The sequence below is a fragment of the Zeus faber genome (genome assembly GCF_960531495.2).
Source record: "Zeus faber genome assembly, chromosome: 21".
NCBI lineage: Eukaryota > Metazoa > Chordata > Actinopteri > Zeiformes > Zeidae > Zeus > Zeus faber.
This window is the reverse complement of record NC_137208.1, coordinates 18691669-18718375: the sequence shown is the minus strand read 5'-3', so window position 1 is coordinate 18718375 and position 26707 is coordinate 18691669. Positions and strand designations below refer to the sequence as shown.

Below are 26707 nucleotides of genomic sequence, written 5' to 3'. Positions count from 1 at the left end.
TTGTACTGAGATTCCGCAGATGGATCGAGTTTCTACTCTTCTTCGCGGAGGTCCAGGCGAGCAGCGGGTTCGCGCATTATTAAGGAGCGCGCACTTGGCGCTCTTGCTGTTTACGGGAGTTAACGGGACTTCAAGACACACACACACACACACACACACACACACACGCACACACACACACACACGTACACACGCACACACACACGCCCACACGCACACACACACACACACACACACGCACACACGCACACACACGCACACACACACACACACACGTACACACGCGCACACACACGCCCACACGCACGCACACGCACACACGCACACACACGCACACACGCACACACGCACACACGCACACCCACACGCACACACACACACACGCACACACACACACACACAGAGAGCGACCCAGTGAGAACAGACACGGAGGCTGTGTGTCCTGGAAATGCTCGTACTTCACATCTCGTTTTTGGGTGAGTTTCGTTTTATTATTATTATTATATATATTTTTTTTTTACATTATGCGTGTGATACGCGTCGGTAGGGTTGTCGGTGGATTATCAATTTATCAGGGATTTATGTTATTATTATTATTATTATTATTATTATTATTATTACTATTATTATTATTATTATTATTATTATTATTATTATTATTATTTTGTTGCTGTCAACAGGGTGTCCTGCCAATATGTTGTCGCTCATTTCCTCGAGAAGCCAATAATGAAGTCCATATGTGAGCTATTATTCCTGCCAATGTTTTCTTTTTCACATTACGGTTGGTTTCCTAAACCATACGGTCGTCCTGCTGTGTCTAGTTTTGAGGGTGTTGAGCTTTTTCACCTGTGGATCTATGCCGAGATTACAGCTATTGCCTGTGGTTGTTTGTCAGTCTTTTTTTTTTTTTGTTCTTTGTCCAAGACACTTCATTGCCAACTTTAAGACTTGCCATGTGATTGAAATCAAAACCAACTGGGAGAAAATTGCGCTGCTGTTTTTAACCATTTCGTCAATAAAGACAGATATATTCACTTATATTTACCGACATTAGTAAGTATATCATATCTGTACTAAAATTCGTAAAGGCCAAGGCCATCAGCTGATTTTTTTTTTAAATGAATGTAGTTATATTGTTTTACATTGGGTTGGAGGGGAAAAAAATCCTGAAAATGTATATTTATATTTGTTTTATTAAAAAAAAAAGTTTATGTTGAGGCTGTTTAATGCTTTTGTAGAAATGTACCCTTCAGAAAAGTTCTTTACTTAAAACAAAAATTGAGAACCACTGGTTTCATGGTATCAATCACCAACTCTTTTTTAAAGCTGCCCTTCTTGGTTATTTCAACCTACTCAAAGCAAAAATATGTGTGTGTAACTAGCCAATAGCATTAAATTTAAAAGTTTTTGTTGTTGTTTGTTTTTGCTGTTTTTCTTAGTTTTTTTTTTTTGTTTGTTTTTTTTACCCACAGTTCTTGGATGGCAGGCGGGGGCCTCGGTACCGGACTTTGGGGATGTTTGCACCGAGGGCAGCTGCTACCCCGCCACGGGAGACCTGCTCATTGGCCGAGCGCACAAACTCACCGCCTCCTCCACCTGCGGCCTGGACAAACCAGAGCGCTTCTGCATTGTTAGCCACCTGGAGGTAAAGCGGATATTGGATACCTCTCCCATCTTTAACACTGATGCACGCTCACAATGCGTGTGTGTGTGTGTGTGTGTGTGTGTGTTTGGGAAAATGTATGGGAAATATGGGTACGGTATCTAGTTGAGTGGGAGTGCTGGCATTCCCCTCCACAATAAGCGCTGTGTGCCGCACACAATCCCTGCCCTGTGCACTTGTGATTCGGGGGCTGAGGCAGAGTGAGGATATTTCTTTTTTCCTTTTTTTTTTTTAAATCAGAGACCCGATGGCCATTTCTGCTATTCAAAGAGATTTCATGAATAATGGCGGCTTTATTGAACAAGCTCACAGGGGCCCCTTTTCAGTGGGATGAGCGCAACATCAAAATATGGGTTGTAAATAAAAAAAAAAAGAATACTGCACTATCCCGAATTCGTGTAGCAAATGTTGATATGTCTCAAACAATTGTTAAGCTGAACTATTTGGGGTTAGGACGGGGAAGTCCGCTCAAGTTTCAGTGACACGGCAAAGAACTCCTCATTTCCTCACAGGCTGTTAATAACGTCCATGTAGAAATTAGGGTTTACGTGGATGTATGCGAGTGAGACAAAGCAGAAGGAAATTTGTGTACATGCTGCGGCATCTGGAGTGCGCTGTACGTCTCTGCCGTTGACAGGGCCTATAAACCACTAGCGGTGCGTGCGAGGGTACCACGCACACACATACACATACACATACACACACACACACACACACACACACACACACAAATATGAGGACACTGAGAACAGGGTAAGGACACAACGTCAACATCGTTACTTATTATCCATTTCTCTCTGACTCCTTCCCCGCTCTCTGTTTCCTCTGCTGCAGGAGGAGACCAAATGTTTCATGTGCGACTCCAGGCAACCGTACGACGAGCAGAACCACCCCATCAGCCACACCATCGGGGATGTGGTCACCACCTTCGCCCCCAACCGCCTCAAGACCTGGTGGCAGTCGGAGAGTGGTGAGACAAGCACAATACAAGAAATTGTCTGTGTATGTGTGTTTGTTTTACTAGGCTTGTGATGACCGGTCTCCGAATTGACTATTTTTTGATTTAGGAGAGGACCGGAAACATGTTTCCTCAATTACCAGGTGTATTTACTTGGACCTCACTTTGATACCAGTACACGAGTGTGTGTGTGTGTGTGTGTGTGTGTGTATGTGTATGTGTATGTGTATGTGTATGTATGTGTGTGTGTGTGTGTGTGTGTGTGTGTGTGTGTGTGTGTGTGTGTGTGTGTGTGCGTGCGCTCTCGAAGCTGGAATTAGCATGAGGAGTAGTTGTATTGACAATTTCCACAAATCAATTTATCCATATCTCTCCTCAACATACACATGGACGGTGCATGCATTGGAGATGTCAGATTGGGGCCTTTCAGGGTTCATTGCCTTGCTCGAGGGCCCAGTTGCGGGTTGATGGAGAGCGCTGGATGTCAGAGCGTGGGGCTTTCAGGGTTCGTTGCCTTGCTCAAGGGCCCAGTTGCCGGCTCACGGAGAGCAGAATGTTCCTTCCCTTGGTCTGAGAGAACCAACGGGGAAGTGAGTGCGTGAGTGTGCGCAGCCGAGAGCATTCTCACGGGAAAAGCAGAGGCACTAATTGACTCAGATGATCACAGAGAGCCTCGCTCCGGCCAATCACGGCAGAGGCCCCTGCAGGGGGAGAGGAGGGCTGGGGTTGGCGGGGGTCCGCAGGTGTGCCGAACAATAACAGGTGTGAAGGCGGGGAAACAGATGTGTATCATCGCTGCTACTGACACACAGACCTTATGGCAAGGGGAAAATATAATCAAAGGCAAGGACAGAAAGTTGTTCCGCTCATACGGTCGTAATAGAGACTTCCATTTAGAGCCCTTCCCCTCCGCTCCCATGTCGCACATGGACACATTGTTCTGTTACATGGGAATCTGGCAGTGAGTCATAAAAAGGAGTCTGCTGTCAGCGGCGCAGATGTCTTTGGAAAACCCAGGAAGCCTTGCACGGACTTTTCCGATTCCCTTTTTTGCATTAGGGCCTAAGCCTCCAGAGCCATAGAGATCGAATTAGAGTCGGTTGGGAGCGGCCGGGGATGCAGTGAGTTAAAAAAAAAAAAAAAAAAGTGCTGTTCGTGCCCTGTTGACAGCTTTACAATTGCGGCCAAGTCCGTCAAGGCAAAGTTATGAGTTTGGGAAAATGATTTTACTCCACTGTGTGTGCATAGTGAATCGTCTCTCCCCTCTCTCTGTCCAGGCGTGGAGAATGTGACCATCCAGCTGGACCTGGAAGCCGAGTTCCACTTCACACACCTCATCATGACCTTCAAGGTGCCCCCCCCCGCCGCAAAAAAAACATTCTATAAAAGCAAAGAAGAACAAACCCACGTAAATACAATTAAAAGCGTGATTCGATTTGAATTGTCGACCCTTCCCTCGTTTAGACTCAAACGAACAGCTTAAAAATAAACTGCTATGTCTATTCTTTCCCGGATCATCGCTGTGGAAAAGTGCCCTCAAAACGGTTGAAGCGTGTCTAAACTGTACAGGGCTTCAGTTTTTCTTGGTCCACCGTCCTTCCACAGACGTTCCGCCCAGCCGCCATGGTCATCGAGCGCTCCATGGACTTCGGGAAGAGCTGGCAGGTGTACCGCTACTACGGCAACGACTGCAAGTCCTTCTTCCCCACCGTGTCCACGGGTCCCATGGTCAAAGTGGACGACATCATCTGCGACTCACGCTACTCTGATTTCGAGCCCTCCACCGAGGGAGAGGTGTGTGTCGGCGTCGTCGCCGACTGGTGTGTTTTCCGATTTCTGGACACACTCCAGAATATCCGTCCCGGTTAATGCATTTTCACGTCCCCTTTTTTCCAGGTGATATTTCGGGTGCTGGACCCGGCGTATGAGATTGAAGACCCCTACAGCCCGAGGATACAGAGTAAGTAAGACGCCTTCAACTGACCAATTTGGCCACAATTCAGAGGAGGTTTTAGAAATGTCCTCGGCGGCGGACACCTTGGAGCCTGTTGTCTTCTGTCGTCTTGGTTACTAATCTCTTCCTGGAACTAGAGCTGCCACGGGGGGGTCAGGGGTCAGACGGGAAACGCATCCCATCGGAATTTCACACGCATAAGTCACACCGTCTCCTCCTCCTCCGACAGAGCATTTTTCATCATTGGCCAAGCCTGGCACTCTCAGTCTCAGTCTTGATCCCATCATGCATTTCACACACACACACATACTCATCGCAAGGTCCGATGTTACGTACTGTATGTGAAAAATGCTAGGGGCGTGGGAGTTTCCTGAAAACACTGGCTATTTGTTTGTGGCGTCAATGGCTTGAAATCTGTACGTCTACTCCGCCGTCATTGATCAAACATACTGCCGTGCCATAAATCCTTTCATAAACCACACATATACTGTACAGTATATACAAAATCTTAACGTATAATTTCAAAATTGTCAAAATCAGTACAGACTGCAAAACCTTCACTTTGATACTGTTGCATAAACCTTACTTGTTTGGACTATAATTTAACAGTTATAGAGAGTAAAAGGTCATTATTGTTGCATTGAATTAAACACTTTCTCTTCATCTTTAAAAACAAAAAAAAAAAAAACTTTTGCCCGGTTCAGTGTGATGAAATCGTTGGGCTTCGAAATCTGGCATCTGTCACAATTTATAAGATACATGCGTTACCTTCCCTTGGGTGGTGTGTGTGTGTGTGTGTGTGTGTGTGTGTGTGTGTGTGTGTGTGTGTGTGTGTGTGTGTGTGTGTGTGTGTGTGCGTGCGTGTCCAGACCTGCTAAAGATCACCAACCTGCGCGTGAATTTTGCCAAGCTGCACACGCTGGGCGACAACCTGCTGGACTCGCGTGACGAGGTGACGGAGAAGTACTACTATGCCCTCTACGACATGGTTGTCCGGGGCAACTGCTTCTGCTACGGACACGCCTCCAAATGCGCCCCCGTGGACGGCACCCCCGTTGGGGTCGAGGGCATGGTGCGTCAACCCAATCCACTACACTCCACTAGCCTGCTTTTGTAGCCCCCGACGTTGTCCAAGCACATTGAGGAAAGAGTGGTTGATTTCATTGAATGATCGATGTGATTGATGATGACCCAAAAATAGCCATGACAAGTTTCCATCAGAGGGAAAGGGGGTGTACAAGTTGTGTGACGTCGAGGCTGACCGGCTTCTTCTCGTAGGTCCACGGCCACTGCGTGTGTAATCACAACACGGCCGGCCTGAACTGCGAACGCTGCCAGGACTTTTACCATGACCTGCCTTGGAAACCCGCCGAGGGACGCAACAGCAACGCCTGCAAGAGTGAGACTTCCCACTAGGGATGCGATTTGAGATTTGTCGTGCTGTAATCAGAATGTCATTCCCATAAAACAGGGGTGTCCAAACTTTTTTCACTGAGGGCCACGTACAGACAAATATGCGAAGGGCTGGGCCACTCACTAGCGGTGAGGTAAATCGCCTCACCTCTAGTGAATAAAAGTTAGCAAAAACAATCAAATGTAGGTAAATTACGCTTGATAATTGAATATGCTTAAAGAAAAGCATATTCTGACCTCTGATGAGACGCCACGCGTCTCATCAGACCTATGCTAGGTCGGGTAGGGAGAGAAGCTGACGTTGATTCCTCAGAGAATTATCACACTGCATTTCTATAAGTTCTAATTGCAGACTCTCTTCCACTTCTTCCGCATCCATCAGGAAGGGAGTCGAGAACAGCTTGATTTTTTTTCTCAATGATAGAAAAATCTTGGAAGCGCTGACTGAATCCTGTAATGAGAGGTCGCTGCAGAACGGAGCGGCGACTTAGCCACATCAGAATGGTAGAGTAGGTCCCCGTATTCAGCATCGACATCAGATAGGAAAGCATGAAATTCTATGTGGTAGAGCCCTTGTGCTCAAATTATGTTGACAGTATTCACAACAGGGTTCATCACATCGCCAAGCTGTGGATTGTCTTGGCACAGAGGGCTTCTTGGTGGATGATGTAGTGCATTCTAACAGCCTCACCTTCACTCTCTTGCGCATTGCCGCACACTTTCGAGGCCATTCCTTTGCGCTCGCCTGTCATTGCTGTAGCCCCCATCCGTCCTTACTCCCCACAGCTTGACCTATTTAAGTCCTATCTTGTCAATTGCATCAGACACAGCTTCAAAAATGTCCTTACCCGCTGTTGTGCACTTTAGACTCCTAAGATCAAGCAGCTCCTCCGTTATGCAAAAGTTATCGTCAAACTCCCCGCAAAAAAAATTAACAGCTGTGCGGTGTGTCTGTGGCATGTGCGTGCTTATCACGTGTAATCGAGTAAGTTCGCTGACAAGTCTTCGATTCACCGCACAACTGTTTCTGGACATGCTAGCGTTGAATTCTGGTTATTTGATTGCTCTTGTTTTGTGGAGAAGCTGCCTTGTTCAAGACAGTAGCTCCACCTAGGGTTAAAATTAAGAAGTACAATACAGTCAAGCGCAAGTTTCATGTGTGGGCCATATTCCATTATATTTTTAGAATTTGCTGCGGGCCAATTAAAAATGGACCAAGGGCAGCAGTTAGCCCGCGGGCCCTGGTTTAGACACCCCTGCTATAAGACATCGATCCTGCTGCATTTGCATTGGCGAGATCAGCTGTATCAAACCAAGCGACCCTAATATCTCTCTGAGTCGCATCAACCAATGACCAAACATTGTGTTTTGCTGTAACTACATCAATTTTTTTGCATAGCTTGAAATAAATGTTAATTTCTCTTCCACAGCCACAACATACAGTATTGGTAACATATGTGTCCCTAAGAGTCATGAGGGAATCTTGATCTCAATTCTAATCAAGGAGATAGTGATTCTTCTTTCATCCACGATCTTGCAGCCCTACTACTCATCTCGTCCACACACACACACACACACACACACACACACACACACACACACACACACACACAAACACACACACACACACACACATACACTCCCAAAATCTGTAATCCAGCGATGCCCCTTTCTCCCCGTCATCCTCTCTGCTAGGGTGCGAGTGCAACCAGCACGCCTCCTCATGCCACTTCGACATGGCCGTATACTTGTCCACCGGCAACGTTAGCGGCGGTGTGTGTGACGAGTGCCGGCACAACACGGCGGGTCGACAATGCGGGCAGTGCCTCCCCTTCTTCTACCAGCACCCCAACCGGGACCTGCGGGACCCCAACATCTGCGAGCGTAAGTCGCCTACCGCGTGCCGACCTTTTTTGAGCTAGTGACCTCTCGCCACTCAAAAAACACGCAACTCCGTCTTTTGCTATTTGGCCTTTCTGCACTCATTACCGCGCCACTCGAGACAGGTAGAGTTTTCCGAACCCTAGCTACACCATCCGGTGTTCTAGTCAGCAATTTGCGTTGTGATCCTTTGAAGTGCCGGAGAAGAAAGTAGCCATTGTTAATGCACAACGGTAATTACTCAGTAATTACTAAGCAACGTGGAAATGTCACAGTAAAAGAAAATACAATCTCCTGTGCCTCTCCCTCCCTCTGTTTCTCCGTGTCTCTCTGCTCTCTCTTCCTCTCCCTCCCCTGTCATTATGGCATGGGACCAGGGCTATAATGTTCTTTACACTCCACATTTAGGCTTCTTGAGTCGTTAAACCAAAACCCTGCAAAGCTCTTTCTCTCAGTCACACAGTCACGCAGTCGCGTTATCACTCCATTCAGTGTCATTTTAGAGTTGCTTATATTTACTCTCCCTCAACGCCCCGCTCCCCCACCTCCCGTATCTAGCCTGTAACTGCGACCCGGAGGGTTCGCTCCAGGGGGGGATGTGCGACTCCCGCACGGATGTGGCGGCCGGGCAGATCTCGGGCCAGTGTCGGTGCAAGACCAACGTGGAGGGCGAGCGATGCGACCACTGCAGACAGGGCCACCACGGACTGGGAAAGGGACCCGGCGGCTGCCTACGTAGGTTACACACTACACAAACACCAACAAGGACCAATGTGAAGATGGGGCAGTGGCTCAGGAGGTAGAGCGGACCGTCTAGTAAATCGGAAGAATGCCGGTTCGATTCCCGGCATGCCGAAGTGTCCTTGAGCAAGACACTCAACAATTTACTGTTCCCAATGAGCCTTGCATGGCTGCCTCCATCGCTGTATGAAGAAGTTGCAGCTTGCTTTGGACAAAAGTATCTGCTTAATGGCGTAATGTAAGATGCGATTAAGGCATGCCAAATTGAACAGATTTGTGTTGTTTTTTTATTGTTGCTTGTAAGCCACCTACAGTACTATACGTTTCACTCTTAACTTGGTCAAAAATGTAAGTAAAGACTTCAAAATGTAGTTCCCAAGAGTGTTATGAGGTGTTACGTTGGACCAGTCAGGTCATGTTGTCAGAAGTCGTGGAACTGCTTACATTTCATTCTCAGAAACTTAAGTACTGGAATACCTCGAAAAAAACATACTTTTGTGCTTGAAAAGTCCTTGAAGTCCTCGGTCATTGAAATATATTTGAATCAATGAAGATCACATTATATTTGTTTTGCGTGAAAGTTTTTTTCTCAAAGTACTTGAATTTCATTTTGTAATTCCTGTCTTATAATAACTTTATTGTCCTCGAGGGAGTTATCACACTTGGGCTCTAAACTTCCAGGCAAACAAAGAAAATTTCCCCTGAAATAAGTACTTAAAGGTACAGACAACAGGAGGTTCAGTAATGAGTGATATACAGTATGTATGTGAAGGACAAAACGTCCGTGTTTCTTTGTAGCTTGTGTCTGCAACCCAGTGGGCACGCTACCGGGAGGAAGTGCCTGCGACACAAACACAGGAAGGTGCTTCTGCAAACGCCTTGTCGAAGGACACAACTGCGATCAGTGTCTGGTAGGGATCTGCCAACTTTTGTGTTGGTTGTTATTTTTGCCTGTGTGTGTGTATAAGAGAAAGTGATCCTGTGTTTCATGTTCTTCCCCTCATTGTTCCTCCTAGCCCCAGCATTGGGGCCTGTCCAATGACATGGACGGCTGCAGATCATGTGACTGTGACCAGGGCGGGGCTGTTGACAACAAGTAGGTTTTCTCTCGAAGCCATTTACCCCTTCACATTATACAACTCCACACGCACAATTTGCAATTACTCCGTCCTCCCAACATCATCCATGAAGTACAATTTCGAAAACTAAAGTAACTGCCAATACCACAAGCTACTGATGATGAAATGCTCGGCTCTTTGGCTTTTCTGAGATTCGGCTTTAGCGTCACTCAGCAAAAAAGAGTCGTTCCATTTTCGTTCCCGACTATTCATTCGTTCGATCCTAGCACGGCGACCAAGAGAGGGAGGACTTCCTGTGAACGGTGAACGAGGGTCAGAAGAGTCAATTTCGGCTCTGAGTTTTGAACAGAATTATTGTCACCATTATTTTGGTGGAATGCAAAGTGTAAATCTGTCAAATTTAATTTGGATTACACCAAATGCATTTACCCACATTAATTTGATCCTCGTTTGTGAATCGAGATTCCAGAGTGACTCCCAACTCCTGGGTCACTAAAAAACATTTGTTAGTTGGGAGTGAATCGTTTGCGAATCATGCATCACTAACCCCTTACTAACTGAGGATCTACCAGGTTCAACCCCCTTCAAACACGCACACTGTCTCTCTCTGCATAGTTGTGACCCCCACACCGGCCAGTGTGTGTGTCGGGAGCACATGTTTGGCCGGCGCTGCAACCAGGTGGAGTCGGGCTTCTATTTCATGGCTCTGGACCACTACACCTATGAGGCCGAGAACGCCAAGCACGGACCTGTGAGTGTCTGTGTTTGTGTGTGTGTGTGTGTGTGTGTGTGTGTGTGTGTGTGTGTGTGTGTGTGTGTGTGTGTGTGTGTGTGTGTGTGTGTGTGTGTGTGAGCTTGTGTGAATGGTGGCATTCAGATACAGTATGTGCTCAGATATGTGGTCTCTCTCTCTCTCTCTCTCTCTCTCTCTCTCTCAGGGTGTGACCGTTGCTCCCAGACCGTATCCTCAGGACCGCAGTCCCACATGGACGGGTATGGGCTTCGTCAACGTCCCAGAGGGAGCCCACCTTGTGTTCACCATTAATAATGTCCCAGAGTCCATGGACTACGACCTTCTCATCCGCTACGAACCACAGGTAGCATACAGTGACACCTTTGAAACACACTACAAATCTTTAAGAATTATGGTCTTAGAAGGGCCCATTTGTAGGTACTTTACTGGAAGAAATAAGCTCAGATTTTCAGACCTCATATTTCCAATAGTTTATTTAAGTATTGTTGTCCCCAACAATGATAATTACAACATATAAGACACAATATGGAGGTGGGGTTACAATGGCTCCATGTTTCAAAATTCTTTACTTGAATGTGTTTTCACTGACCACACACTTTACAAAGTGTTTAAGTGTCCTTGTTGTTTTTTTTTTAAGCTGCCCGGACAGTGGGAGCAGGTGAACATCGGAGTAGAGCGCTCCGTCTTCAACCCTCCAAACTACTCCAGTCATTGTGGCAACGTCATACAGAGCGGAGACCAGCAGACTGTCTCTCTGCCGCCCGGATCCAGGTACTGCATCTGTCCATCTATCAATCAATCTATCTATCCATCTATCGGCTTCTTGATCTCCTCGTGAACACACCCCCACACTGTGTTGTAGACACGTGGTACTGCCCAGACCCGTCTGTTTGGAGAAGGGCCTCAACTACACAGTGCGTCTCAGCCTGCCGCTTTACTCCTCCGTCAGAGATGTCCAGAGCCCCTACACACTCATCGACTCTGTGAGTTGGGTCCACTGACGGAAAAACGTGCACGCAGGCTTAAAGATCTCGTCCCTACCCAATTCCTAATCTCTGTATTTGTTAGTGGAAAAGCTTTGCAGTTATATCGCTCCGTTGTGTGTCACCGTCTCTCCCCTCCCCGCCTTGTAGCTGGTGCTGATCCCCCGGGTCAGCGAACTGGACGTGTTCGACGGCATAGGAGCGTGGGACACGTTCCAGCGCTACCGCTGCCTGGAGAGCAGCCAGAGCGTTGTCAAGAGCCCCATGACCAACATCTGCAACGACTACATCTTCAGCGTGTCTGCTCTGCTGCACCAGGGAGCCATGGGTACGCAGGGATAGATCCGTTCTTTTTTTTTTCGCCGCTCCCCACAGCTGAATGCTAAACCGGCAAACTTTAATCATACCGGGACAACACTATGTCTTTGGAAGAGAATGTATAATCTCTGATGGGTATTTTTCCCACCATTCTCACCATCCTACACCCCACCCCACTCCCACTGCAGAGTGCCAGTGCGACCCCCAGGGCTCCCTCAGTGCTGTGTGCGAGTCCAGCGGCGGCCAGTGCCGCTGTCGGGCCAATGTGGTCGGCCGTAACTGTGAACACTGCGGCCCGACCACCTTCCTGTTCAGCCCCGCTGGTTGCAGGCGTGAGTAGATAATCTTCTATTAAGTAAAAGAAGACATTGACCTTGCTGTCAGAGGATGCAATTTGTTTTGCTATATCTACTGTATATAATATGAAAGCCATTGGTAAAATGACAAGATCCCCATAGTTTAAAATTTTTCATCTGGAAATTCAAAACATATACGCTTAAGAGAAAACGTAAATAAATTTACAAAAAAAAAAAAACGAAAAAAAGCCTTAAGTGCACTGAGCTTGGTGAATTGGTTTTTATGAAATAATCTTTTAAAATTCACTTAAGCCTAACCTATATTAAAGTATAAGTGTTTCATATATGATGTTGTTAATGAGCAAAATCAATCAAAAGTTTGTTTTTGCGCTCCTGTAAAATTTATGACAAGGTTTTTGCACCAAGCCCTCAAAACAGTAATTTGGGCTTTCCCCACCACTCACCTGCAGCGTGTGACTGTGACACCCGGGGTTCACTCAACGTCTTCTGCCACGAGGCCACGGGCCAGTGCGAGTGCGTGCCTGGGGCGTCGGGGCGCCAGTGCTCCCACTGCCTGCCGGGGTTCTGGGGCTTCCCCAATTGCCGACCCTGCCAGTGCAACGGCCACAGCGACGACTGCCATGCCCAGACCGGAGAATGCCAGGGGTGCCGGGACAACGCCGCCGGGCACAACTGTGACCGGTGAACAGCGAGGAGAGAGAGGAAATTACACTGAGAGGCTTTACACCGAATCAGCAAACGGATCAGAACCCTGCCCCCTATTGGCTGGCATAGTGCATGTGTCTAGCTTCTGCATCATGAAATATATTGGAGAAAACGGGAGAACTTGGTCTTCTCCCGTACAACAGTGAGTAGTTTGCTCCGCTGGACTTTCCAAATCTGAAAGTCCAACGCATTGGAAATTTCACACAGCAGAGGTTCGGAGGATTTTGCGCATGGAATTAGACCATCCATAGAAATGAATGGACTTCCGGCGAGTTGTTGACATTTGTTGGATTCAGTGTAAAGCCTGATTCAGTGGGTGTGGGGCCAGTTATATCAAACTATGAACGCAACTACACAATCCAACTCAGCATGTAATGACGTTTCCTAGAGAGTCAAGCTCCGGAAGCACTTACCACTCTACTCCCTCTGTTTGCAGGTGCCTAAGTGGTTACCATGGCGATCCCAAGTTGGGGTTGGGTGGTCACTGCCGACCCTGCATGTGCCCGGACGGGCCGGGAAGCAGGCGGCAGTTTGCTGAAGGCTGCTACCAGCAGGCCGGCTCTGACCACCTGGTGTGTATCTGCAGCCCTGGCTACAAAGGTACGCACGCTTACACAGACACAGACACACACCCACACGAGTGGGTAAGAGTGGGATTAAATCTCATGTCAAGCCATCACACCTTGGAGTTTGTGTTTTAGTGTATTTAGGTGTTTTTGCCCCGCAGGAACTTTTTCAGAGTTCTAAGAAGTTTTGGAGGAACTCCCATTTTTTTGTGTCCACACTGCAATGATCATAGTTTTTAGAACAGGGTTTTTGAGGGACTTTTTTTTAGCTCCTACTCCAGGGCAGAGACAAACCGGCACAACAGGAACCTTCAGTGACGGAAGTGCAGGGTGATTGGTGGAGCAAAAACCCATGTAAAACCAACAACTTAGAACAAAAATAAAACGCTTCATTTAGAGTTAGTTTAAAGTTTACACACAATTTATTTCCAAAACATTAACACCAATGTAAAAGAAAAAAACAGCACCCCTCCGCCCTGTCCTCGCTGCATACCCAGACCGGCCCTCAACCGGGGCAGACTGTCCTCAGTGCGTCCCAACCAAGTTCCATCACACAGGGCCACGACTGGCCCACGTTCACTCGTTCGGAGGTGTGCCCTTGCCTTACCAAAGTCAGGACAATCTTTTTAATGAGGCCCTATAAATCTAATATGAGTGAAGATTCCGCAACTGGATTGCGTATTTCTCGCCTCATATTTGTTCAGAAATAGATTTTGGTGGACTGATGGGGTGAAATAAAGTTTATAGGCATTAGGTGCGAATACAACCAGAAAAAAAAAGCCCTTGAAGGACCTCCCGAGTTCCTAGTTCCCCTCAGTGAGTCCCAAGAACTGTATGGTCTGAAAACACCTTTAAATGGTGTGAAGGAGAAAAATAAATAGACAGCACCCTGAAAGATTACTTACCCCCTTCCTGATTAGCTCTATTATCGCCTATTTGTCACATTGATGGTTTCAGATCTTTAGCAAATATGTAAATCAAGGGAACCTACATAAGTAAGCACAAAACACCACCCATATCACCAATGTGAAAAAAGTTATAAGCCCCCTGCCCCCCAGTTAATTTCAACCCTTAACAATGCTTCTTTCCCCCCCTTACTCCTTTGGCCTGCAGGCATCAGGTGCGACGAGTGCGCCCCTGGATACTTTGGCAACCCCCAGGTGCCTGGCGGGCACTGCATGCCGTGCCAGTGCAACAGCAACATCGACATGCATGACCCAGGCTCATGCGACCCCCTGACAGGCGCCTGCCTCCGGTGCCTGTATCACACCGAGGGCTATGCGTGTCAGCAGTGCAAGCCGGGTTACTATGGCAACGCCGCCACCCAGAGCTGCAGGAGTGAGTCTGAATAACTGCATCGCCAACAACACATGATATTTTTACGTGGAAGGAACCCATACATAATCCATACATTACTCCCTCATTTATGACCAATGATTTTTATGACCAATGGGTCCTTTTACACCTTCAACTTCTTTTTGACTTGTAAAAGTTTAGTCGTGTATCCCATAGTGTATTTTAAAAGTTTGCTCTCAAAACCAGTCTACAGCTGAGTTCCCATTCCCATCTGAAACTCAGAGGTTTTTTAATGGTCTTAGCAGAGAACATATGGGGTCAGATATTGAAAGTCTGGTGATGTTGATGGGTCACAGACTTCAGAAAGTCACTTCAAGATATCCAACCAAATAATACAAAATACATAATAGGGATCTGTCCAAATACTTGTGTTTACCTGTAAAAGGGGAGTATTCCTGAAAAGGGTCGTCTTTTGAAAATTATGAAACCTGAAAATTGACGTAAATAATCTCATATCATACTGTTTGATGGAATTTAAAGCACAGAGCCAAAACAGAAAATCTGTCGCTGTCCAATGACTTATGCCTGCCGCTGTACGTCGTCTGTTCCAGAGTGCATGTGCGATGCGGTGGGCACGGTGCCGCAGTCATGCCTGTCCCCCGGGGAGTGCCAGTGCGACCAGTACGGTGGCCAGTGCCCTTGCCAAACCAACGTGGTAGGGCAGAACTGCGACCGCTGTGCCCCAAACACTTGGAACATCACCAGCGGTGCCGGCTGCCATGCCTGCGATTGCGAACTCGAACATTCGTTCAGTTCGTCCTGCAACGAGGTAGGGTATTATAATAATAATAAAAAAATATTTAATAATAATAATAATAAATATAGCTGGAGGCAGCAGTACACAGGGACCAGGTTAGTCGTGTTAGATACAAATTACAGTTCCTGGAACACACCATCAGTTTGTATCGACACCAATTACAAATTTCCGAGTTCCCATGGAACGTAGCATCATTTTGTGCTGATGCTCACCTTTACATCAGCATTACTACTAAAACAGCATGGGCTGATGTAATGACGCGGTGACAACTTTGAAACTAATTATAGTTTTCTTGAGTCCTGGTGACACAGTATTACTAATACTAGCTAATACACTTGTTGCGTGTTATTACTTTATCCTAAAAATTAGAACGTGTCTGTCTGCTACCTGTAGACCACAGAGTCCTGCCTCACCGTGTCTCTGTGGAAGGAAATTACTCCGTGGGGAAGTTCCCAATAGCACAGTTCCATTCAAATGGCTTAAACACTGCATGTCCCACAGAGACATTTCATTAACCTTTTTATATTTTGGGGCTAAAATAAACAATTCAGACCCGTTGCTCTGAAGCTGCAAGCAAACCTTATGTGTGACGACAAGCACAGAATATGTCGGACGGTTTTCGACTCCCAACAGTTCGTATGTTATGACTGGCTCAAATGCTGCAGAATGTGGAGGGACACAACACCGCATCTAACACCAGGTTAGATGCGAACAGAATGCGTTTATTTACAAGAAGGGCAAAAGAGATAAAATATTTTAAAAAAAGCCCCGCCAATGTCAAGCAGGTAAGACAATATACACACACGCACTCACACACACACACACACACACACACACACACACACACTCAGTTTGCAACCGCTACACAGTCTACACCACCCACCGTGTACAATGCGAATGCGTGCCCAGAGCCACATTTTTTTTTTCCGCTCCACAAGCTCATTTCGCTCCACCACCCAACCAGCAGTTTTAGAACATTGGCGTATCGGCGACGCGTGAACATTCTGCAACTTCCGGGTTGTTTTTCCTCGGTTTTTCAATAATTCCTGCTCCAAATGTAGATCGATATGAATTAAACTTGAACCATGAGATGTCTGAGACATGCCCGTTCTAATGAGACCCCAACCATGTCCGTGGGTTCATCGGTTGTAGTGTTCCGGACACTACAACCCCTATCCTGAAAAATAGCTGCAAGCAGCAATACACGGGGTTAGTAATGTGAGTGACAAATTTCAGTTTTCAGAGTTCTCATGAAACACAGCATCTCTTCACTCACACAGCATCACTTCACTTCACGCAACCGCAATCGCTCACTGAGTGAGTGAGGAAGCGCATATCGGGGCACTTGTGATCTGCGCTCCACTGTGTGCAGATCATGCACCTCGATGCCCATTCACGCTAAAAAATAAATAAATAAATAAATAAAATAAAAAACGCCTGAAAAAGGGCACCATGGGACCCGCCCCCCCTTCTGCACGTGCCTGAGAAGGAGGAAATGGACAGCTGAAAAGTCAGTTTGAATAATATATGTTATTATGCTCTTTTTTAATGTAGTTCATTGATTCAATGGTTTTCTGGAAGAGAGTTACAAAGTTTAGGTATTGTGTATGACACACACGATTGATATTTCCAAACCACTTGTTTAATAACCATGATATGCATGCACATACACTGTATCTGCATGTATGTCATGGTCTAAGGCTGCCCGCTGAAAGGCGACGAGTTGACTCATCAGTCGGAAACCGGTCAATCGACTGAGATTGACCGCCCCCCCAGTCAGTGAGCATTCCAATAACAGGATAAAACAAAAAGATCCTTACAAAATGCACATGGATAACATTTCAATGAGGAATTATAAATAAGCGGAATCATATATATATATATATATATATATATATATATATATATATATATATAATTTTTATTTTTTTATGTGTGAATCGTCTGCATCCAGACACAAACGCAAACACCGCTCTCCGTGCGCCCAATCACTGTGCCCTGTTCCTCCAAATAAAACAACTAAAAACTGTGTGGGGACGGGGCACAGAGCAACGGGGCATGTGCGCCGGAGTTGTGCCCCCTCTAGTAAGGAATGAGTATCGTTAAGATTCTGAGTTGTGCCCCGTCTAGTTAGGAATGAGTATCGTTACGATTCTAACGATACTCCTACTCTTACCGATACTGCTTATCGATCCGGTACTTTAACGGTACTCTTATTGTTTTTTGTTTTTTTTTGTTTTTTTTTATGAGAAAAGCTAGAACAAATTAAGGGCAGAGTCAACACTGCTTTATTTTTGGCGCATCACGCATGGAGAGGGGGCGATCGGGGCGCAGTCTGCGCTCGCTTTGCCGTTGTCGTGCTCGTGCTTGTATGAGAGCCAGGCAGAGGAAGCTGGCCCCGCCCCCCTCACGCATATCTCCACTTCAGTGATGGCGCGGGAGAGAGAGAGAGAGAGAGAGAGAGGATTGATGTCTCTTCTGATAAAAGCGAAAAAAAAGCTTAGACGAATATCTTAATATAATTACAAGTTAGAAACGGTTACATAGCCTAAATAAATACAAAATATGTTTTCTTAATTTCTCCAATACTGTTAACAGTACCAGTAACGTCAGAGCGTATCGATACTACGGTCCCGGGGCCCGTGTAATACCTGGTCAGTGAGTACCCAAACCAAGGCACGGGCAATCGTGCCCTGTTCTTCTCTGCCACGCCCCCGCCCCGCGCCCCCACCCCCGCCGAATAGTCAAATATTCGCATTGAAGAGCCGAATCTGATTCGACCGACAAAATTCTGAGTCGGGTACAGCACTATCATGGTTATTACACAAGTGGTTCGGAAATATAGTGACGACAAAACTCTGACTACCAATGATTCGTAGCTTGCGGTGCTAGCCCTGTCAGACAACTCGACGGCGCCACACGCTTCCAGGCCTTTATTTGTGGCGTTCTATTTAAACAGCCAATCCCTCTTGCTCCACCTGCTTTGCCTCACTCCCTCCACCTCCCCTTCATCCATCCATTGGAGTCTACTCTTCTATCCATTATCACGCCGATATTTCTAGCTCACTCAGTATACCTATGTTTTCGCCGGGAGTGATGAGCAGAAGAACCCAGAAGCCAGGCTCAAACAAAGCAAAGTAAATGGAGATCATTTTTAAGGAAATCTAAGAGTTGTCCGTCAGAAGTTCAGAACTATAGTTATAGTATATAGTACAGTCATTCCTATTACATCTCGCTACAGGAGAGCAGACATGTTTCCTGTTCGAGCCTTGGGAATTTTTTTTCCCTATGACTCAATCACTCTGCCCTGTTTACGTATCGTTTTCAGATATATATCGATTTCAGCTGTTTGGAAGCCGCACAAAACCGTACAAAGGCATAAAACTACACACACATATACACACGTATAAACAGTGATAGACAAACTTGGATTTCTGTGTTTACTGGCTGCGCTCCATCAGAGGAAGGAAGTCTCAGACTACACCATGGGATTACTTTAGCAAACATTCCTTTTGGAGCAACGGAACTACGTCCAACTGTTGAGAGCCATGGTGTCCCAAATGTCAAAGAAAAAAGCTTTTCTCTCATCTGAGAGCTTATTGTGTGTGTGTGTGTGTGTGTGTGTGTGTGTGTGTGTGCGTGTGTGTGTGTGTGTGTGTGTGTGTGTGTGTGTGTGTGTGCATGCCTGGTGTGTGCACGCGTGTGTGCGTGCGTGCGTGCGTGTGTCTTTTCCTTATACCTAGGTCACAGGACACTGTTTGTGCAAACCAGGCTTTGGAGGCAGGACGTGCAGAGAGTGCAGAGAGCACTTCTGGGGGGATCCAAAGGTCAAATGTCACGGTAAGTCCCCCTTATCCTTATCATCCCATTCCATTCCACTTATGCACCTTGAATCCAAAAAAAAAATAAAACAGATCGATCTCATGGGCTACCACAAATCTGTCCGATCTCAAATTGTTGCCAAAAAAATCACAAATGAAGTTTAAGCCACACTAAGCCACAGACACTGGGCTACCTGAAACACTTGGCTCAGAAAACAGGGAAAAAACAAGGCGATTGGAAATTATCCTCGCGAATGAGACGGACCCAATTTCCTATTTAGGTCTTTTTTTTTTAACGGAAGGACTTTTATATGATCATGTTTAAACGTCCCATCATGCCTCACATGGGAAAGGGTCGCCCCCTTTTTTTTTTTTTTTTTTTTTTTTTTGGGGTTTCCAAACCCAAATGGGTCAAGGGGTCCAAACAATAGTCAAGATCAAATCACCAGAGTTGTTTCACAAACCTCGGAGCTGTTGTAGCAGATGGTGTGTATGACTCACTAAAAAAAGTTTTTAATTTCGATATTAATCAACTTCTGCGCATTTTCTTCTCTTTCCCTCCACCGCTCTCTCGCTGTCTCCGAGTGGGTGTGTTTAAATAAACACTTGTTACTCAGACAGCTTCCCGTCACGTGGCCGGCAGTCCCAGAGTCCGTACTGGATGTCTTACTGGATATTGTTTTCGTTTTGTTTTTTTTCGTCTTTTTCTTTTGTTCTCCACGGTGGCTCCGCTGTTCTCCGCTCGCCTGTCTGAGAAACCATATTGGCTGGAACGTAGAAATGTCTTTCAGATGGAGCTGCTGAGTCTGTAGTCTGAGTTGCCTCCCGAGTGACCGTTTCGGCCCTGATCGCTGTGAATCAATTCCTGCCAACGTATTCATCGCTCAACCCCATACGGAGAAATTTGTATTTTTTTGTTGGTAGCTGGCTCGCCCACAGAAGGATGGTAACGAAACACAGAACGGGAGAGAGAAAGAGAGAGAGAGCGAAACGGGCGGGCAAAGGGGTGGGGGGGATCTGGGAATGACCTCCGGAGATCATGAGAAGCAGATGTTTTCCAGAACTCCCAGCCACAGGCCGCTTCCCGCAGCCGGCAGGAATCCTAAATCCTAAACGATCCCTGCTGTATTCCCTGACGACCGGACCCAGCTGGAGCGCTCTGCCCAGCTGGAGCACATGATACGCGGTGCTAATCGTGGGAAATCCGTCCACCCCGGACGGTTTGCTGAGAAAGACGTCCGTGGGAGTGGTTTGCTTGGGGAAATAGATAGATTAGAGAAGGACAAGAGATAGGGTAGTCAAACACTTTTTTTATGGGCAGATTTGGGCGTGGGGAGTTAATATATGCTGTCTTGCCGGGCGTCTTTTGTGCGTTTGCTGTGTTTTACGATGATTGAGAGTGTCCACCGCTTTTAAAGACAGCAGTAATATTTTACGATGTATAGAATCGCATGCACGCCCACGCGCACACACACACACACACACACACAAAACTGGCTGCATACCGAGCCCCAGCCCGCTCGCCATTACTCAGCCGGAAAACAGAAGGGAACATCAGTGTTGTCAAACCTGCCCGTTCCCGTCTCTTTTGCCCTCCGCATTCCTCTACCATGACTCACTCCACCCCTCCTCTGTTCTTTTCCTGCGGGTGGGTGGTTGGCCAACCAATGCTGTGATACTGTTGCCTGTGCTGGGTGGGGTCAGTAGGACCGTGGTCCGCGGGTCGAGGTTGCCTCGGAGCTTTGACACAGAAGCCACCATGTCAAAGAAATCGGCAGGAACCTTTGTTGTTCAACCACTTAGTCTTCATAATGACAGACAACCAGAACAAAGCCTTGATTATGTCAAACAACTTCTTACATCTGATCAACTTCGATACCATTTGAATTTCATTTCTGTCGTGGCAAGACCTCTTTACAGCAGGGCTGGGCAATATTGACAAAATCAAATTTCACAACTTTTTTACCTTTTGCGATAATTTGACAATGTTAAGGGGATGACTGTTGACCGTTCCTTACACACAATAAATATGAGATACAATCATTAGTAATGTGAATATTAAGACCAAGCAGGTATAGGCTTTAAATGGAAAAGCTCGAACAGTCTATGAAGTTCAGAAAATTGCATTTCTTTACTGTAATGCAGTCTTAAAGACACCATTTAACTATATCACGATATTACCATAACCTAAATCAGGTGATATCTATAGCTATACATCACTCTTATCAATATTATGACAACGTATCACCCAGAATTGGTTCTCAGTAACTATGGTTGTGCACATCACATCACATCCTACCCTCTCTTCTTGACATTATTTTCCTTCTTCTGGTCAGCTTGCAACTGCGACCCTCGGGGAATCTCCGGCCAGCAGTGCCACCATGCCACCGGCCACTGCACCTGCATGGAGGGCGTGTCCGGCCCGCACTGCAACCAGTGTGCCAGGGGCTCCCGCGGGGAGTTTCCCCACTGTGAGCCGTGCCACGGGTGTTTTGCCGCGTGGGACAGCGTGGTCGGCGAGCTGACCAATCAGACGCGACGCCTCGAGACCCACTTGGCAGAGCTGCAGACCAGCGGCGTGACGGCGCCATACAGAGACTTGGTGAGCAGCCTGGACGCCAGCATCAAGTCGATGACGGACATCGTGGAGAGCAACCCCGCCGGCCAGCAGCTGGAGCAGATACAGGAGCTCATGCACTCGATCACGTGCGTGTTCTGCCAAAACAGAAAACACATCTATAACCCTACATAACAGACCTATAACATAACAGAGGAGATACTCTTAGCTTTTTATAACCATCGTCAAAGAAATATCGATGTCTATGTTCTATGGACATGGGTTGGCATTTGTGTATAGGTGTTTGTTAGATTAGATAGATATGCATTTGCACACTGATATAATGCATTTGTGTATAGCTGTATAGTTACCTGACTAATTTACACCTTTCCTCATGTTCTAAGCGGTGTGATGTCGTACTTGAACGGCGTGCTGAACTCGACAGAAGAAGGTCTGATCCAGCTCGACAGCGACGCCAACACCACCGACGCCAACCTGGATGCCCTGAGCGAGGAGGTCAACGCGCTGCAGCAGACCATCAAGGAGCTCCACAACCAGGTGTATGACGCCAAGAACTCCAACTTTGATGGTGAGAAGCTAGAATGAAGGCCGGTGAGTGGGACAGAACCCACCGCCAATTAGACCATGACTCCATGATGTGTTTTATGTGTGTGTGTGTGTGTGTGTGTGTGTGTTGGTGGGGTGCGGTGCAGGTGCCATGGACACCATTGCCAAGGCAAACATTGAGTCTTTGACGGCGGAGGTGCGTGCCAACCCCAACACCACACTGGAGCAGTCGGCTGCAACGCGGCGATCTGCAGAGGCCGCGCTGGGCAGCAGCCAGAAAGACTTTGACCGCAGGCATCAGAGGAACACGCAGAAGCTTGACAAACTAGCCGCTGACCTGGATAAGTTCAACCTGTCGGCTCTTAGCGAGAAGGTGATTAAAAGTTAAAAACTAGGCCTGACCATGTCAGCCTGGCATGTTTGACGTGCATGTGTCCTTGGCACCAATGACGACTAGAATGGGGTTGCAGGTCTTGGTGTTTCACTGAAGTGAGGGCTCATCCTTAACTGAGAAAACCCACCCTTTTCTGTGAATGCCTTTTTTTAAATAACTTGGCAATTAAATCTTTGTGGTCCAATGTGGTGCCACGATACGTAGTCCAAGGGTTGCAGAAATATCTGCACCTTCGTTCAAAACACATGAGCAATAGCATTTTGATGTAGCCAAGCCAACAGTGGTTCGGTGCTGCCCCGAAGCTACGTCAACCTCCACTTCGCCACCCAAGTTTGGTGCTTGGCTGACTTTGTTACTAACTAACCCAATTCTGTACCTGATTTTTTTATTTTAATTATCTTCCAGAACGTGCTCCACACCACCCTACCAAATTATAGTGCCAATGTTCCTGGGCCTGACATCATTGCATTCTCTCAAACTGACATTTGGTCGATAACAGGAGTGGAATTACTGTAATAGCTGTCCACTAGTATGTGACATGGGACAAAATATTGATACTGGAATATATTGAAATACTTCCTCTTGCATTAAAGTATCGATACACTGACGCCAAATATCAACATTTTTATTAAAACATGGTGGCGCTCTAAACTAGTGGTGTAACGGAACGTAGAGACGGATCGCCCCCCAGGGTACAGCACACATGCAGATTCATTGCAAAATGTAACCACAAGGAAGAATGATGATGCGTTGCAGATGCGTGTCTTATATTGCTTTAAGCCTTAATTTAACAATTGGGCGTTTATTGAATATTGTATATAGTGTGAGATTATTTAAAGATTGAACATCTTTTTGTTGTACATTGTTTCATCTCAGTTGTCAAATTGTATGACACTGACACCACAATGCAGTGAATGTAACCGTAATTCCTGCATTTAGCCTTTTTAGGGGTACTTTTTATTCTTCAGTTACACGGCTATCGTGATAGATTAGATAGATGAATTGTCTTGCAATGTATGTAGTATCGCAGAGTCCCTGTATCATACCATCGTTATCGTGGCCAACGTATCGTGATAGTATCGTGAGTTACTCTGCGATTCCCACCCCAAATGTGGAGTGGGATGACATCTCTACTATGTTTTTGTTCTCTGACTTAGACGTGCGGGTCCGCGGGGGAGGGAGAGGGCTGCCTTGGCTCTCCCTGTGGCGGGCTGGGGTGCGTGGCGGAGGACGGAGCCTCATTGTGCGGGGGAGACGGGTGCAAGGGCCTGGTAGCCACCTCACAGGCAGCCCTCAAATCTGCCAGGGACTTCGACCAGGAGATCCTTTCGGCCATGCAGGAGGTGGACAAGCTGTCCAGGATGGTGGGTAGCGCAGCGTCTCGAGGCTGAAATACAATCCCCCGGAACGTGAGTAAATGGTAAACTGTTCCTCCGACAGGTGTGGGAGGCCAAGGTGCGAGCAGACGATGCTAAGGCCAGCGCCCAGGGCGTGCTGCTCAAGTCCAACCAGAGCAAGGAGAGGGTGGAGCAGAGCAACCAGCAGTTGCGTGAACTCATCAAAGAGATAAGAGACCTCCTCACGAGTGAGTGCACGACACACATGCACACCACACCGCGATGGTCACATAGGCTGATTTTACGCTGATCATTGGGTAGATTGGCCTAATAAACAAATAATCAAAATAATGTCTTGAAACAACTTCCTTCTTTTTTGAGATCTTTGAGGACAGTCCTGAAATTGTTGTGACGTTATCTTCAGATGACAAAGCGGATGTGTCAGTGATCGAGGCGGTGGCCAGTGAAGTCCTGGCTCTGGAGATGCCCAGTTCCCCATCCGAGCTGCGGAACCTGACGCAGGACATCCGGGAGAGGGTTAATACTCTGACCAGCGTGGAGACCATCCTCAGCCAGAGTGCCCAGGAAATAGCGGCTGCAGAGAAGCTTCTGCAGGGGGCCAAGGCTGCCAGGTTAGACAGCGCGTGCACACACACGGTATAAAGCAGGCCTGTGCAAATGGGTGTAGTTGGGTATGGCCTTTTTCTCACATTTTTGTCCTCCCTCTGCTTCTCCCAGTGAGGAGGCATCCAACATGAAGGAGACGGTGGATATGGTCAAGACGGCTCTGGAGGAGACAGAGCGTGCTCAGAACATTGCCATGGACGCTATCAAACAGGCCCAGAACAACACCAAAAGCACCCTTGATCTGCTGACTTCTGTGAGTTTGTCTTCTGCTACTTTGGTGGTCTATAAGGACGTGTTTGCATTTCTCCACTTCTCTGCCTGGTTTCACGTGGCTTGTTTCACGCAGCCTACATGCTCTGCCAGCACTTGCTGACAGTGCCATCTTGTGACATTACACAGAAACTACACTGGAAAACTTCAAGATAGATGCGGATATGTCCAATTTCACATTTCACCAACAGCAAAAGATCGAAAGATCCAATGAATACTGACGGCAGAAGTGGTGGTCGAGATGAACGCAGTAGACCAATACGTATGTGCGCCACCATCCTCGTATACCAGGTGGAGACGGAGACTGCTGCGTCAGAGCTGAGGCTGAGCAACACCACGGGCCGCCTGGTGCAGCTGGAGAGGGAGGTGGGTCTGCTGAGGCAGAGCGACCTGGAGAACAGCCACCTGGTCAACAGCATGGAGAGCGTCACTGACCAGGCCAGACAGGACGCCGAGCAAGCCCAGCAGGTGTCACACTCACACACACCAGCACTGCGATTCTTCTTGAACACTTTTTTAGGTGACCATTTTGCCAAATCAAGGAACCTACACAAGTGAGATGGGCCAAAGTGGCTGTATTTCCTAGACATGCCTGTTTTGAAAGAATCCTAGCAAATGAGACAGCCAGGTATTGTCATTGGATAAGCACACATAAAAATATTTTGAGCTTGTCAGCCCATTAATAGTGTTTCACTTGTGTGCAGGAGTTTGACGACAAGGTGAAGGAGCAGTATGATGTCCTCGAGGAGCTTGCGGAGGACAAAGGGGAAATAGTAGTCCAAGCAAGGAGGCGCGCGGATGCGCTACAGCAGGAAGCCAAGGAGCTTCTCTCCAAGAGCGCTGCAAAGCTCCAGAGGCTCAGAGGTACGACTCGTACAGATCATTCATACACCAAAAACGAACACAAGACAAATGTTCCCTGACGAAAACACAGATGCTTAAAAGAGTTGTGGTTCCTGTTTTTTTTCCCCCCAGAGCTGGAACGGTCCTATGAGGTCAACCAGCGGACCCTGGAGGAGAAGGCCGAGCAGCTGGTCCTCCTGGAGCGAACCGTCCGGCATCTCCTAGACGACATCAGCCAGAAAGTTACACTCTACAGCACCTGTCTGTGAACGGCGGCGCAGCAACATGGAGGATCCCACACTCAATGACCAAAGTATATTAACAGTGCCAACCATGCATGACAAAGCCAAAGAATGGTGCCCCCAAATGAAAGCATCCTAGGGTAGAAACAATCTACATGATGCCTGAACACAAGCACAACTGTTTCTACAATGGAAAGTAAAAAAAGTTGTTTTTTTTAAATATATATTTTCCAATATAAGCTATATTATAGCGTGACAGCAGATATCACATTCAGAGCAGTTTTATTGTCTTTCATACAAGTATGAAAAAAATGTACGTTGTACGAGCCAAAAGACTACGCAAATGTCGTAATTGTATTAAACTTTCTGAATGAGAAAAAAAACGAAGATACAGCACCCGAAATGTTCTTCAACCGGCTATCTGGGGAAAATTAGCAGAGATGCTGAACTTGATAAAGATCTGTCCATCTATAGAGATAGATGGACAGTTTATCATAAATATTTCCGGCACTGACTGTTATTTTGTCAGTGAGCAAGATTAAAGAATTGTACAGATGTCAATTTAAAGTAGAATTGTGTCCTTTAACCTAGTAGAGCCAGTAAT

The 26707-nt window shown here is 46.9% G+C and overlaps 1 protein-coding gene across 1 annotated transcript; it reads left to right on the top strand.

Moving 5' to 3' along the window:
- The first annotated feature begins 362 nt into the window (after nucleotides 1-362).
- Nucleotides 363-26490, top strand: lamb1b (laminin, beta 1b). The gene is made up of 33 exons (XM_080022239.1): nucleotides 363-476; nucleotides 1473-1645; nucleotides 2498-2633; nucleotides 3899-3972; nucleotides 4227-4415; nucleotides 4518-4581; nucleotides 5445-5647; nucleotides 5854-5974; nucleotides 7684-7872; nucleotides 8428-8604; nucleotides 9409-9521; nucleotides 9627-9706; nucleotides 10305-10440; nucleotides 10628-10786; nucleotides 11081-11214; nucleotides 11306-11426; nucleotides 11577-11754; nucleotides 11933-12076; nucleotides 12511-12742; nucleotides 13203-13366; nucleotides 14446-14670; nucleotides 15240-15457; nucleotides 19189-19285; nucleotides 21603-21972; nucleotides 22228-22412; nucleotides 22537-22763; nucleotides 23942-24148; nucleotides 24225-24369; nucleotides 24546-24753; nucleotides 24860-25001; nucleotides 25310-25486; nucleotides 25723-25882; nucleotides 25994-26490. The coding sequence occupies exons 1-33, from the start codon at nucleotides 449-451 to the stop codon at nucleotides 26128-26130; spliced, it is 5313 nt and encodes a 1770-aa protein (XP_079878365.1). The 5' UTR covers nucleotides 363-448; the 3' UTR covers nucleotides 26131-26490.
- The last annotated feature ends 217 nt before the right edge of the window (nucleotides 26491-26707 follow it).

Bases quoted from the DNA above. Each gene is read 5' to 3' on its own strand.
- lamb1b (XM_080022239.1), top strand. From the start codon at position 449: ATGCTCGTACTTCACATCTCGTTTTTGG. The intron at 5,648-5,853 runs GTGCGTCAACCC...TTCTTCTCGTAG, and splicing joins CCGTTGGGGTCGAGGGCATG to GTCCACGGCCACTGCGTGTG. The intron at 24,754-24,859 runs GTTAGACAGCGC...TGCTTCTCCCAG, and splicing joins CAGGGGGCCAAGGCTGCCAG to TGAGGAGGCATCCAACATGA.